The sequence below is a fragment of the Rousettus aegyptiacus genome, unplaced genomic scaffold (assembly GCF_014176215.1).
Source record: "Rousettus aegyptiacus isolate mRouAeg1 unplaced genomic scaffold, mRouAeg1.p scaffold_m13_p_16, whole genome shotgun sequence".
NCBI classification, from domain to species: domain Eukaryota; kingdom Metazoa; phylum Chordata; class Mammalia; order Chiroptera; family Pteropodidae; genus Rousettus; species Rousettus aegyptiacus.
This window is the reverse complement of record NW_023416291.1, coordinates 28,670,896-28,684,444: the sequence shown is the minus strand read 5'-3', so window position 1 is coordinate 28,684,444 and position 13,549 is coordinate 28,670,896. Positions and strand designations below refer to the sequence as shown.

At 35.2% G+C, this 13,549-nt stretch overlaps 1 protein-coding gene across 4 annotated transcripts in view; it reads right to left on the bottom strand.

The window, feature by feature from the left end:
* Positions 1-2,138: 2,138 nt before the first annotated feature.
* CDCA2 (cell division cycle associated 2) overlaps positions 2,139-13,549 on the bottom strand; it is a 40,138-nt gene continuing 28,727 nt past the window's right edge. For all 4 annotated transcript variants that reach the window (XM_036233625.1, XM_036233626.1, XM_016148170.2 and 1 more), the window contains 2 exons: positions 8,543-8,714; positions 2,139-6,030 (listed from right to left, as the gene is read on the bottom strand). In XM_036233625.1, the coding sequence (XP_036089518.1) occupies positions 4,856-6,030; positions 8,543-8,714 (1,347 nt within the window). In that variant the 3' untranslated portion in view covers positions 2,139-4,855. The remainder of the gene's footprint in view (positions 6,031-8,542; positions 8,715-13,549) is intronic.

Below are 13,549 nucleotides of genomic sequence, written 5' to 3'. Positions count from 1 at the left end.
GTATTCATAAGTTAGAAAATAATGGGAAGTTAAGAAAGGTACTTAAGACAAAAACGTGTATGAGATGAAGCCAAGTTACACTGCCTAGTCTCAGTAAGAAATAATGAAAGCATGTTTGGAATAACATGTGCTTTTTAGATCTCCATTCCTTTAAAATTCCTATTGGTGAACTTTGTTCAAGCATCACTTCTTCCAGAGAAAAACAAAACGAAATTACCTGATCTGAAGTTGGTGCCACCTCAAAGGCTGAGAGGTCCAAGGTATTCCTTTATAATCAGACCCTGCTGTAATTCTGTCCCCTTTGAGAGAACCGAGTGTCTTAAGGGCAGTGATCACATTCAGAAATTAATGCCTGGCACACATATTAATGAATCCATATTTCTGATATCTTAATTATTATTGACTTTTTGCCCTAATTGGTAGTGCAGGCCTGGGAATAACTGCAGGCTCTAGATAGAATTGGCTGGTCAATCTTCTGCCTCTACTGGCCTCTTTCCTCACAAAAAGAACTTTAAATATAAACTACGATGAAGATTCATAGTAAATTAAAAAAAAAAAAAAAAAAAAAGCTTTCTTAGAGTAATCAAGATGGTATGATGTTGGTTTCAGACCAGACAGATAGATCAATGGAACAGAATAAAGTCCAGAAATAGTCCTATACATATAAGGTCAACTGATTGCAACAAAGGTGCCATTGTAATTCAATGAGAAATGCATAATCTTTTCAACAAATGATATTTCCATTAAAAAGTAAAACACCATCACATTACACAATATACAAGAATTAACTCAAAGTAGATCTAAGGTCTGAGAGGTAAAACTATAATACTTGTTGACAAAAACAGAAAATTTTCGTGCCGAGTTAGGCAAAGATTTCTTGGATAGAACACAAAAGCATGAACCATTAAGAAACAAAATTGATAAATAAGATTACATCAAAATTTAAATCTGCTTCAAAAGATACTGTTAGAAAAATAAAAAGAAAAGCCATAGACTGAGAAAAAAATATTTGCAAGACATATAATCAATAAAGGGCTTGTATCAAAATATACAGAACTCTTTTAACTCAATGAGCCACATTAAGAAAATGTGGGCAAGAGAGTTAAATAGACATTTCAATAAAGAGGGCATAAGGATGGCAAATAAGCATAGGAGAAGATGCTCACTTGGTGGGAAATACACATCAGAACCACAATGAGATACTACTGGACCGCCTGAAATGAGATACTACTAAAATGAGATATTAGCCTTCAGAAAACAAAAAAGACTCACAATACCAGGTGCTGGTGAAAATGTGGAGCAACTGAAATGCAAAAAGGTGCAGCCTCTTGGAAAAGTTTGGTGATTTCTTAAACAGGTAAACATACCCCAATAGTACATCCCAGGAATCCCGCTCCTAGGTATTTATTCAAGGTGAATGAAAACTTGTGTCTATAAAAAAGATGCATGTGATTGTTTATGGCAGCTTTATTTGTAATAGCTAAAAAATAGAAACGATCCAAATATTCATCAGTTGGTGAATGGGTAAACGAACTGATACATCCGTAAAATGGAATACTTAGCAATAAACAGAAATCCACTACTTATAAAATGGGACATGGATAAATCTCAAAAGTATTATGCTAAGTTTAAACAGGCAGACACATACTATATAATCCCATTTACATCACTTTCTGGAAAAGGCAAACTGTAAGGATAGAAATCAGGTGAGTGGTTGTGAGGGGACAGGTAGGGGAGTGGGGACTGACTACAAAGCAGCAGGAGAAAACGTCTTTTGGGGTGATGAAAATGTTCTATTACTGGCCTGTGGTAGCAGCTATGTGGCTTTGCCAAAATTCAATTCAAAAAGGGTGGTCTTTACTGTAGGTTAGTTAATTATACCTCAATAAGCATGACTTAAAAAAAAAAAAAAAAAAAAAAGCTCTTTCAATCTAAAGCATGGATCAGGCATTATTAATCACTTTTTCTTGTTATGCCAGGTCTAAACATGACCCTTACTTCTACAACTTAAGTGCGAGTGGGGGAGGCAGGAGAAAATGGAAGCCATTAAATGGCATTTAGTAGCAAGAGAAGAACAAGAGAGACAGAAAGAAGGCCAGGATGCCAGAATCTTTATAAAGGGACTCTGCCACATAAGATCCATAGAAGAGAATTTAATAACCATTTTAATTTCAAAGAACTTATCCAACATTTCACACAAGCCCAGTGTGGTTTAATTTCTGATAATAAAAAAGAGAAAGTTAGTATCCATTAGTAAGGAGATGATTACATACCAAATCATATCATTCTATGCAAGGCTTAAAAAGACTGAAGAGCACTAAAGTTCTCCATATTAAGACTGAACGACAGTCATGGTATTTTGTTGAATAAAAAAAATCAAGTTGCAGAAAGACACATATAGTGCTCCCATCAGAAGACAACAAAAGCTATATTCATGTTTATACAGAAAAAGGTCTGGAAGATGTGCACCAGTTGCTAAGTGTTTACATTTAAGAAAACTGGGGAGAGGAAGGTGTGGTTGTAGTGCAGTTCTCTACTTTTTTTTCAAGAGCCACATTACTTCTTTAATGAAAAAGAGTAAAAATCAAGGTGAAAGGGAAGTGCCCGCAGCAACAAGAGCTGCCCTGGCTTCAAGGGAATGTGTACAGGAGGGAAAAACTTCAGATGCCATGCTGCCATCTTCTGGAACAAATGAGAATTTACAGGAGCAGGAAAAGACGAGAAGACGTTCAAACGCAAAATGTCAAAGGTTACAGCCGTAAAAAAGATAAGGCTGGGGAAAAACTACTTTAAAGACTAGTTTTTAATTTAAGTACTAGGGAAAAGAAAATGTTAAAAACAAGTGAGCATGTTAAACACAGAAATGTTTAACTTTTCACAAATTTTACACTGCAAATAGGACTTAAAAGGATAAACCCTGCCTAAGTTGCTTTGATCTCTCAGATCTGATCTTTTTAGGAAAAAATGCCCATTTGTTATTTACAAATATCAACAAAATATTCCCACTAAAACATTCTGAAAGCAAGACAACTTGTTTATATTTTTAACTGTCGATGCTAGAAAATGAGAACAATTTTACATTTGACAAATCAAGCCCCAAAAGACCGAAATGTTTCCCTCGTTCTCTTTAGCACTTCTTAAGAAATAAAACGTGAAATTTTAAAAATTCAAATACAATTGAGATTATAGATCATGATACAATTGAAAGGTGAGAAAATAAGTTTTTTTAGCCTTCATGTTAAACAAAGAAGAAATATAAAATTTAACAAAAAACAAAGCCCTCTACCATCTTATATTTATGAATGCTTTAAAACAAAAGCTTCTTAAGAAGTTAATTAGTTCTTTTTTCTGTTGGTTTGTTTCCAGTGGTTTAGATTTGCCAGACACACTGAATTATAAACGGGGGAGGAAAAAAGTCCATAAATAATTCACATGTGAAGATAAAAGAAATTTTAAACAATCAACTCTTTAGCAGAAGAAATTGGGGATCACTTCGAGTGTTAATGTAAAATACATTAGTCTTTAGCAGCAGGAGTTCCAGACCTATTGGTGCCAAGAAGGTAACAAATAGTCTGTATCTGAGGAGGGGAAATGGGTGCTCAGCAGGGGCTTTCTTCCCTGTTGTGTTATTTATAGAGAGCTCTATTTGTTAACATGTTTCTGCTATCAGGGAGCGGGGGACTTTAATGATTTACAGAATTCCAAAGACAATTGTTTAATGATACAATGATTTATGCACATTTACAAATTCCAGATACATAATAATTAAGATTTTCAAACTGCTATCACCAAAATGGTGATAGGATCTATAACTATCTGGCTGAGGCTTAACTAGAAAATCTGAGACAATAGTATTTGGTATTGTAAAATAAGTTAGAAAGGCTGGAAAATGCCACGTTAAAAAAGAAATCAGTGGCCTACCACCGCGCTTCAAGTTAAACTCATTCTCCAGGGCCGCTTCCATTGAGTTTCTAAATTAAAAAAAAAAAATTATGGAAAATATGGATTTAAATGTGAAACTACCTCTGACCAATGTGAATAACCTGGGAAATAAGTCTTCAACTAAACTGCTATATTTCATCGCAAACCAATCTCCCATCTCCCACTCCACAAATCATATAAGAATCTTGTTTCAAGGACAAAATGCTTTCGCATTATTTACTTATAAATTCTATTTTTATTTTATGACACTTTCCCCCCAAAATTCTGTTTAAGATTTAACTTTAAGTATTAAAATAAAATTTTCATTTGAGACAGATAAAGTCATTTAAGCTTCTCCTAGCTTTAAATAAAGAGAAAACAGGTTTTATAATTTCCATCTTTCCTGTTAAAACTTTTAACCAGTTTTTGGCAAGATTTTAAAATAAAAACACAACTCATCTTATTTTTTTAACAGCTTTCAATCGTGTACTAACTTTCAATTTTCAGTTACATTAATTCTATTATTATTATTTTTTTTTAAAAAAAAACCTCTTCTGTCCAGATATGATGAGTCAATTCTAAGAGATGCTCTTTTAGGATGTACTAAATATGTACTAACATGAAATAAGAGACATATTTTTTGGTCCAAAAATAAAATAATATTTTTTAGCAGAATACTAATAAAACACTTAACATGAGGGGAGGTCTTGTTTAATAGAATGTTTTCTTTTTTGAATGAAATTCACTTATTTCTCCTTAAAAGTAGATTCGATGATTTTATTGGAAATTTTTAAAACACTGAAGTTGAATAAAGAATCGGAACCAGAAGGAAAGAATCTTTTAAGCATGCATGGTTATCTTCTCTCTTGCCAAAGTTCTGCAGGAAATGTCAGTTACTGTTGTAGTTCTCTGATATGTTTAATTCTCCCCGTCGTCATTTTAGGGAGCTTTCTCTCTTCTGGTTGAGAGAGGTTCTTCTGTCACATTTTGATTTAGTATTTTCAGTGTTTGCAAGTGCAGATGTACAAAAGCTCTTCCTCCTTCTCCCAGGTAAACTCAAAGAATTGGTGGCAAATTCCTCACTGTTTTCTTGACCTGATACGGAGGGCAGTATACCCGATTTTGGTCTGGAAGACACAATTTTTTTTCTGGGGGACACACTTTCAAATCCTTCGCTGTCAAATGTACATACTGTTCTCCTTTTGGTACTTTGGGAAGTGTAGGAATTGGAAGGAAATGGAAGTGAAATCCATACAAGTCCTTCATTTTCCAAATCTTTTTGTAGCCTTGAGCTACGTCTGACTTTTGTTTCACTATTGGTTCTCTGAAAGGTTTGCTCTATGGCATCAGATAACTCTTTACACAGTTCGGACTTTTCTAAACTAATTTCTACAGAGCTGTCCACCCTGCAGGAAGGTTTGTGATTTCCACTGTTTTCCAAATGTAAACTCTGACCACCCGAATAACACATAGAATATCTTCTATGTTTCCTTTCATAACTTATACTACTGCTACTTTCCGTGGAGTTTCTTCCCAAACCCTCGCTTTGATTTTTATTTTCTTCTAGATCAGCAATTAAGACATCTTCTGAATAATCATCCTCTTTTTGTGAGTCAGACATTAAATGCAGGTTTCCTTCAGTGGCTACTAAGAAGTCATCCTGTTTTTCACACTTTATATCTTCTGAAATTTTAAAGCTTTGGGAAACGTTTACCCCATTTTGACAACCAGTAGAGAATTTTTGGGACTGTAGAATAAAATCAGATTTTGGATTCTCTGCTACAATGGGTTTTTTAATCACAGAAGCATAAGAAATAGCACTGTTCTCATTCCTGGTCCTGGGTTTTAGTCCATTTCCACTTTCCAACTTACTTTCTGCTTTCGGAATATTTTTATTTTCATGAATTTCTATAGTACTTATGTTTGAATCTTGAACAAAAGCAGCATTAATAAGCGGCAAGGAACTTTTTATATAAGAGCTGCAGACTTCAGACACATCACATTTATTATTGTCTTGATTTATCTGCAAATCTTCTGAGTTCTGAGGCAAAAGAGTCTTTCTTTCAGGCAGCTTCACTTCTTCAAGTTCACCACTTGAATTGAAATCATCTGTGGGCATGTAAATGTTTGATTTAATTAAAAAGTAACAATGAAAATAAACTTTAACACATCATAACAGGTGCCATACTGGTTTCCCTGCTTTAAGCTTTCCAAAATCACAAGACCTACAAAACGTTACACTGTACTTGCTCCCACCTGCCATCATTCTCTTTCTCTTTTAGTTCTTCCCCAACCCACAGGTTAAGAAAATATATATTACTATATGAATTAATAAAGCACATAGTCTCATACCAGAAAAGTGAGAACTGTATCTTAAATTGCTTCCTCTAGTCTAATGTATTTCCCACACTACTAGGTCAATTAGCATGAGGCAGCCACATTTCCCATTTCCTTAAAAATGAATTATTGAAAATGGGCAACATCATGAACTTTTTCAATCAATGTTTCCTCTGAAATTTTTCTATCAATGTTTTCTCTGAAGCAGAGGGAAGAAAACTTGGAATTCTGGGGGACTTGAGAACTTCACTAAAAGGTTATTCCCTGAAGACATTAGCGTCTTATGCCTGTGTTAAAAAATTAATATAAACTGTACTATGCTCTTGAATAGCACATTTGTTTCAATATTTTAAAAATCTCCCCGCTTCTGCCCCAATCTCTGACAAATCCATCGTCCAGAAAATTTGTACCATGCGGAGTATTCCACGTGTTTTTGGCACACCGTGTCACATCATAGGTGAAATAAATCATAGGTGAAAAAAACATCGAGGTTTTCAAGTTACATAACATAGCATAAATAAATTCAGACTTTATGTGTTCTAAATCTTAGTGCTATTAGATGCCAACTCTCTTGTTATCTCAGATAACAAAGTTTTTACCTGACCAGTCGAATAAGTATAAAAAATGTTTTCAACAAAATCAACACTGGAAGATACATAAAACATAAGCTAAGCCAAAATCTAAAAAACAACATTTTGATTTGAAAGGTATGTTAGCCATGATTTGGGTATTCAAAATCACGTCATGTATAGCTAGAGCTTAACACAGGGCAGGGTCCTCTCTGTGCAAACCAACTCATGTCAGTTGGGTTCTTTATACAACTTTACACAAAAATGGACATTTATGTATTGTTCATAAAATCAGCATGCTAGAGAAGGAAGGTAGGAGAAAGGGATGGAGGCGGGGAAAGATATAGAGAGTAAAGATTGGAAAGAAGTGAGAAAGGGAGGGCAGGCGAGCGGGGACTGTTTTGAACCCTGATACCATTGGTTATGGATAAAAAATGCTTTGAATATTTTAAGAAATTCTCTACTAAGATGCAAGATGGAAAACATACTAACAGTCATTGCTTAAACACCTTTGGAAAAACTCCTGTAAAGAACTGGGGACGATATAATGAAAATAAGACTTAGTTTCCAGTCTCAAATGGACTTCAGTTTGCAGGGAATGGATCACTATCAACCAGGTAGTACAGGTATAATGTGAACAAAACGTTTTCCTGAAAAGGCAGCCAGCACAGCTAAATCTTAAAGGATAAGTAGCATTAGGCCAGATTAAAAGAGGTGGGTTGGGCAACTCCTGTCCCAGCACAGCTAAATCTTAAAGGATAAGTAGCATTAGGCCAGATTAAAAGAGGTGGGTTGGGCAACTCCTGTCCCGAAATGGACCACGAGAGAAGGCTGGGCAGGAGGGCGCTGCCCCTGCCGGTGCCCAGGGGCCGGGAGAGCCGTGTATACAACTGCGGGGTGGTTGTGCGTTTGTCCGGACTTTTGTGCTTTCCTGCGATTAGGTAGGCAGAAGCCAAGAGTTTATGGTGGCAGCTACTGAATATTTACTATATATCCTATATGTATGCTGCAAATGAAATGTAGGCTATAAATATTTGATTTACAAAGGCGGCTATTTTCAAATGATTCTATATAAAATTAACACACCAAGTGAACATATACTCTTATTATCTGCAACATGATTTAGTTAATTTAAAATTCAGGCACCCATAAACCAGATGCAACTCCAATTTTTATCTAACCAGGATATTAACCAACTTAATTTTTGATTTTAAACAAAACATTTGAAGTAATCAAGTTCAATTTATGAATGTCACTTCTAGAAGATGCCAACTCCACTGAAACATAAGTATTTTTAAAAAATTTTTGTTCTTAGTTCATATAAGATACATCTATTATTGAGCCATCACCTCCTTTACCTTTCATGCTTGACTATAATACCAAACAGAATTTACTTTAACAAAATGCTTTAAAAAGCAAAATGAAACAGGATGAAAGAAAATTATTTTCCCTAAAATTATATGCAACATCTTGTGTCTGAGTTTCCCTGGACAGTCTCCAGGGAGACTGCTATTGGATTCTGAAAAGCGTCGAGGTGACTGCAAAAGTCACACACTCTTGCTTTCTTAACATTCTCATGGCAATATAAAAAGTTGCTGTGTTTTTATTTATGTACTATTTACACAGTGAATGAGAAAGAAAAAAAAGAGTGAAAGAGCAACAAAGAGGGCAAAGAGAAAACATAGAATGTAAATAACAGGAATAGGACAGAATACCTGAATATATGCTTTGGACTCTTGGAACCAAAGGCAACATCTCGGAGACCTCGGGCAGCTCTGCAATAGGACTTAGGAGCGGCTTCTTAGAAGCAAAGTCTCTTCCCTTATATAAAGACTTGTCAACACCTTTCTTCCGCTTTGCTTTCTTTTTTCTGCAGCTTTTTAAAACCTGAAAAAATGTATTAAAACGCTGTAATTAAAAAAGATGTAACACCATACAATTAAGAAAGCTGCAACACCACATAAAATTTGACCCTTTAATTTCTACAGAAACATTTAAGACCAGTTATTCCATTTAAAGTTTTAGAAATTTGAGTCAGGGGTAGGGGGCTGGGCGCCTTACACAAAGTCAAATAAAGTATAAAGCAGAACTCGGCCAACAGATTATAGGGTACTGTTCTATATTTCCAGGAAGCATTTGCCAAAATAAGCTCTGGATAAGTGAAAAAGAGATTAGCTGCTGCAGATTTGAACAGCATCTAAGACATGAGATACTCATAACTAGGGTGCAGTTAGGATGACTCAGGATTAAAAGAATCTATGAGAGGCCCTTTTATTGTTCATAGATCTGGTTAAAGAAATAATACATAAAAATTCAAAGAGAACACAAAACTAGCTGAGCTGATTCAAACAATAGATTTAATCAAAATTAAAATAAACAGGTCAAAATAAGATACATTTTGACAAGTACAAGCAGATGATGAGGGACCGAGGTTTGGTAATAATTGAGGGGAAATACCAGATGTGGCTTTTAAGGAGCTCACGGCCTGACGCCAAGTCATTACAGCACGAAGACCACGACAGACTCCGTATGGACTGAGATGGGCCCTTGGCCTATGGGAGGAATTCGAGCTGGGCTCCACAGAAAACGTCATGTCTAAGTTAAATCTTCAACAAGGGAGAACTGTTCTGGCTGATTATGGGAGTGGTGCAGAAGGGCTTTGAGAAGAAAAGACAGTGGCGCACAGATGAGCTCCAGGTGAGGCTGCCGCGCATGGTCAGTGGACCCACACAGGCAGCAGGAGCTAACACAGCAAGCAGGACCCTTGTACGCACTGAGTATAGGCCTGCGAACAATGAGGACTCGCTGCGTAATGGTTCAGGGAGAAACGACATCTGACGTTACATTTAGGAAAGATGGTTTGGTGACGGCATAGAAATGAATGGTGTGAAAAAGTGGATGACAGTCAAGGCTACAGAAGTGGCATGGAGCTGTATGTTCCTTGAGGAACCTATAGATATCCTATAAAAACAAGACATTCCACGGCAAAATAATTTTAGAACTATAAATGTTCCCTCTCGGTGATTAACAATATACATTTAACAATATATTCTCTGAGAATTCTTCAGTATAAATAATCTCCACATACATTAGGAAAATGTTGGGTTACATATTTTTCCATAAAACATTTTTTTTCCATAGAATTTCTGGACTTCCATGGAATAGTCGGGAAAATGATAGCTTGGTCAGCGAGTGTGGAAGCCAAGAGAAAATCTTTTTTTAAAAAATTAAATTTATTGGGGGTGATGGTTAATAAAATATATGTTTGAAGTGTACAATTCTATAATACATCATCTGTATGTTGCATTGTATGTTCATCACGCAAAGTCAAGTCTCCTTCCATCCCAATGTGACCCCTCCTTTACCTTTATTTACTTCTTCCTCCCCCCTTTCTCTCTGGTAACTGTTGTATCTGAGTCGTTGGTTTGTTTGTCTTATTTGTTTGTTGCTTTCAGTTTTACATCCCATATGAATAAAATCATATGGTTCTCAATTTATTCCATGTGACTTATTTCGTTTAGCATGATATTCTTAAAATCTATCCATGTTGTTGCAAATAGCAGTGTTTCATCTTCGCCAAGAGAAAATCTTAACTCAGGCTCCACAGATAAGTTTCAAAAGAAAAACATTTGGCCTTTGGTTCCAATCCTGACTCTGTCACTTAACTATTTTATAACCTTAAGCAAGTCACCTCACTTCTCTGTATCTCATTCTTATCTGCAAAATGGGAATCGCAAGAGCTGTGGTGAGTATTAAATAGGTTACCATATGTGAAACAGTTAAAATAGGGCTTGACTCATAGTAAGACCTATACTTTGGCTATTGTTCTTTTGAATTCCTTCCTACTACTTTGAGAACTAATACGGAAGAAAATATTTTAAATATCAAATTACACTCTTAGTGTTACTGTGTGATGTAGACCTTACGTGGTCCGTTAATAAATAAACTATGGTCAGTGTCATCAGGTCATAAACTCTGGGAAAAAATCCCCTTTTAGCAGGAATTTGAAAATCTTTGTTTATATAAAATGTCTCCAGCACCAGCAGTAGTGAGTGATGCATAGTGGCTTCTAAATAAACATGAAGAAATGAACGAATGCATGTAAAAGAAAAAGAAGTACAATTAATTAAACCATAAAACTTGCTGAACATGAGAAAACACTAACATTTTGTTTTTTTATGGTCATGGGGCATAGAAGTATACCATCTAAAAAGAAAAGATTAAAGATTAAAGCACCTGTGGTCTGCCATGAAAATTCATCTAGCAGTGCTTATATCAGCCATGAGGTTTTATCTGCAAAGGCTAGAACCTTAACAAAATATGAATTTACTTAATACCAAAGCCTTGCTTATAACTGTAATAAACAAAAGAAGCCACCTGTGATTGGAACCCTAGGGAAGTCGTGTGATCTAGAAATTGGTTTATGTCTAGGAGTGGACAAAGGACAACTAAAAGTATTACCCTGAAAGTGATTTCATTTACTCCAGAATCACCCATATTTCTTTTCATACAGTGAAGGAGATGCACCAGAAGAAAATGCTTATCTTGTATTTGCAATTAATACATATTTAAATTCTTTTCTGTAAGTTGCTTTAAAGTGATTTTAAAATAATTCTTTAAAGTGATTTTTAAAAATAATTCATGTACGTGGGAACAAATCAAATTGTACAGGAAAGCCAACTACAAGCATACATTTTCCTACTCCGGCTATTTACTTATTTATTGGTTCCACTTTTAGATATGTAGGCAGCTCCATCTCTATAAATAAGGGGCTCACACTACTATATTTTTAACTTTTTTATAATGGAAAATGTGAAATCCACAGAAGTAAAGAGAATAGTATATATTGAACCCCATGTACCCATCAACTGGCTTCAATAATTACTAACATTTAAAAATCAAGATTAGTTTATAACCTCCCCATATTATTTTAAAGCAAATCCCATATATTACATAATTTCATCTGAAAAATCCTACAGTACCTCTAAGAGATAAGGGCTCCTTTTTTTTCTACAACAAAATGAAATATTTTATTACCTGACATATTTACTGTTGATTTTTTCTTCTTTTATAATGGAGTTTTATTTTTCCAGCTTTATTGACATATAAATGACATATGACATCATATTAAGTTTAAGGTATAAAATGTATGTATTGGATATATGTATATATTGCAAAATGATTACCTCTTTTTCTTTTTATAACAACCAATAATACTCAGCAAAAAAAAGAACTATCAATACACACAAAAACTTGGCCAAATCCACGAATTACTCTGAATGAAAAAAGCTAATCCCAAAACGTTACAGAATGTGTGATTTCATTTATGTAACATTCTTAAAATGACAAAAATAAAGAAAGAGGTAACAGACTACTGATTGTCAGAGGTTAAACTGGGGTAGAAATGGGAAGTGAACGAAGCTACAAAAGGGAAACAGGAGACATCTTTGTGGCAACGAAATGTCCTATATCTTGACTGTCTTTTGATATTGTATTATTGTGATATTGTACAACAGTTTAGCAAGATGTCACATTGGGAAAAGCTAGGTACAGGGTATTTGGATCTATCTCTTCTTACAACAGCAAGCATTTCTATAATTATCTCAAAATAAAACATTTAAACCCCAAAATCCATAACGACAGTGATATTCCTTAATATTTCCTCAGAGTTCAAAGTTTTCCAACTGGTTCATCAACACCTTTTTACAACTTTTCAAATCAGGATCTCAATAAGCTCTCCACACATGCCATGTGGTTGGTAGATCTTCTAATCTATGGTTCCTTTGTTTTTATCCCTTGCTATTTATTTGGTGAATAAACTGAGTCATCTATCCCATAGAATTAGCCAAACTCCAGGTTTGGCTCACTGCAATCACTGTACTTTATCTTCCTCCATCCCCTGTACTTCTTATAACTGGTCATTAGATCCAGACTTCATTAGGATTCAGCTTTAATTATTTTGGGGGAAGAGCCTTTCATGGATGGTTGTACGCTTCCTGTTGGCATCAGGAGACCCACTCTCCTTCTGTGGCATTGTGAATGCACTGGGCTCAGGTGTTCCGTCCAATCCATCCATCACACCCCGTCACCAGCCTTCTACCTAACATTCAACAGCTTTCATGAACATGTTATTTTTACTTATTAGTAGAAATTCCTCATCAGTTATTTACTTAAAATAGAGTTCAAACTTTATTTTCTGGTTTTTGAAAAAATGAGTTGATGTCCTCAGTAGCTTCTAAGGTGGCCTTAAGTATTTTTTCATAATTGATGTGTGTGTTTCAATCTATTGCAATCATTACTGCTGACGGTCACACTGCCCCACTCTGGTAGCCTTCTAGATGGTCTTGTCCTCTAACAGGAACTCAGCAGTCTCCTAAGCTTTCTGACTTGCACACTGGGACAGACTTGGGCTCATTTCCTACACCTGCTGCTTAAATCTGAAAGCGGCCATCTCACTAAGGAACTCTGATAGTTTTAGTAGAAAATGATATTTAGAGATAGCAAATCTAGGTACATCTCGCTATCAGGGATGTTCACTGCTTCTAAGCCTTATCAAAAGAGCTAGAAAATTATTTTAAGTGAAAAAACATAATTTCATACTGATATTTCCGATTCAAATTTTGTCTAGCAAGGTTCTGAATTTGATTTTAAACTGTTTTCTGTCTCACAGTGAGAAGTCTTGATTTCTAATGACAGTTAAAAAAAACTGCTTATTTTCTTGA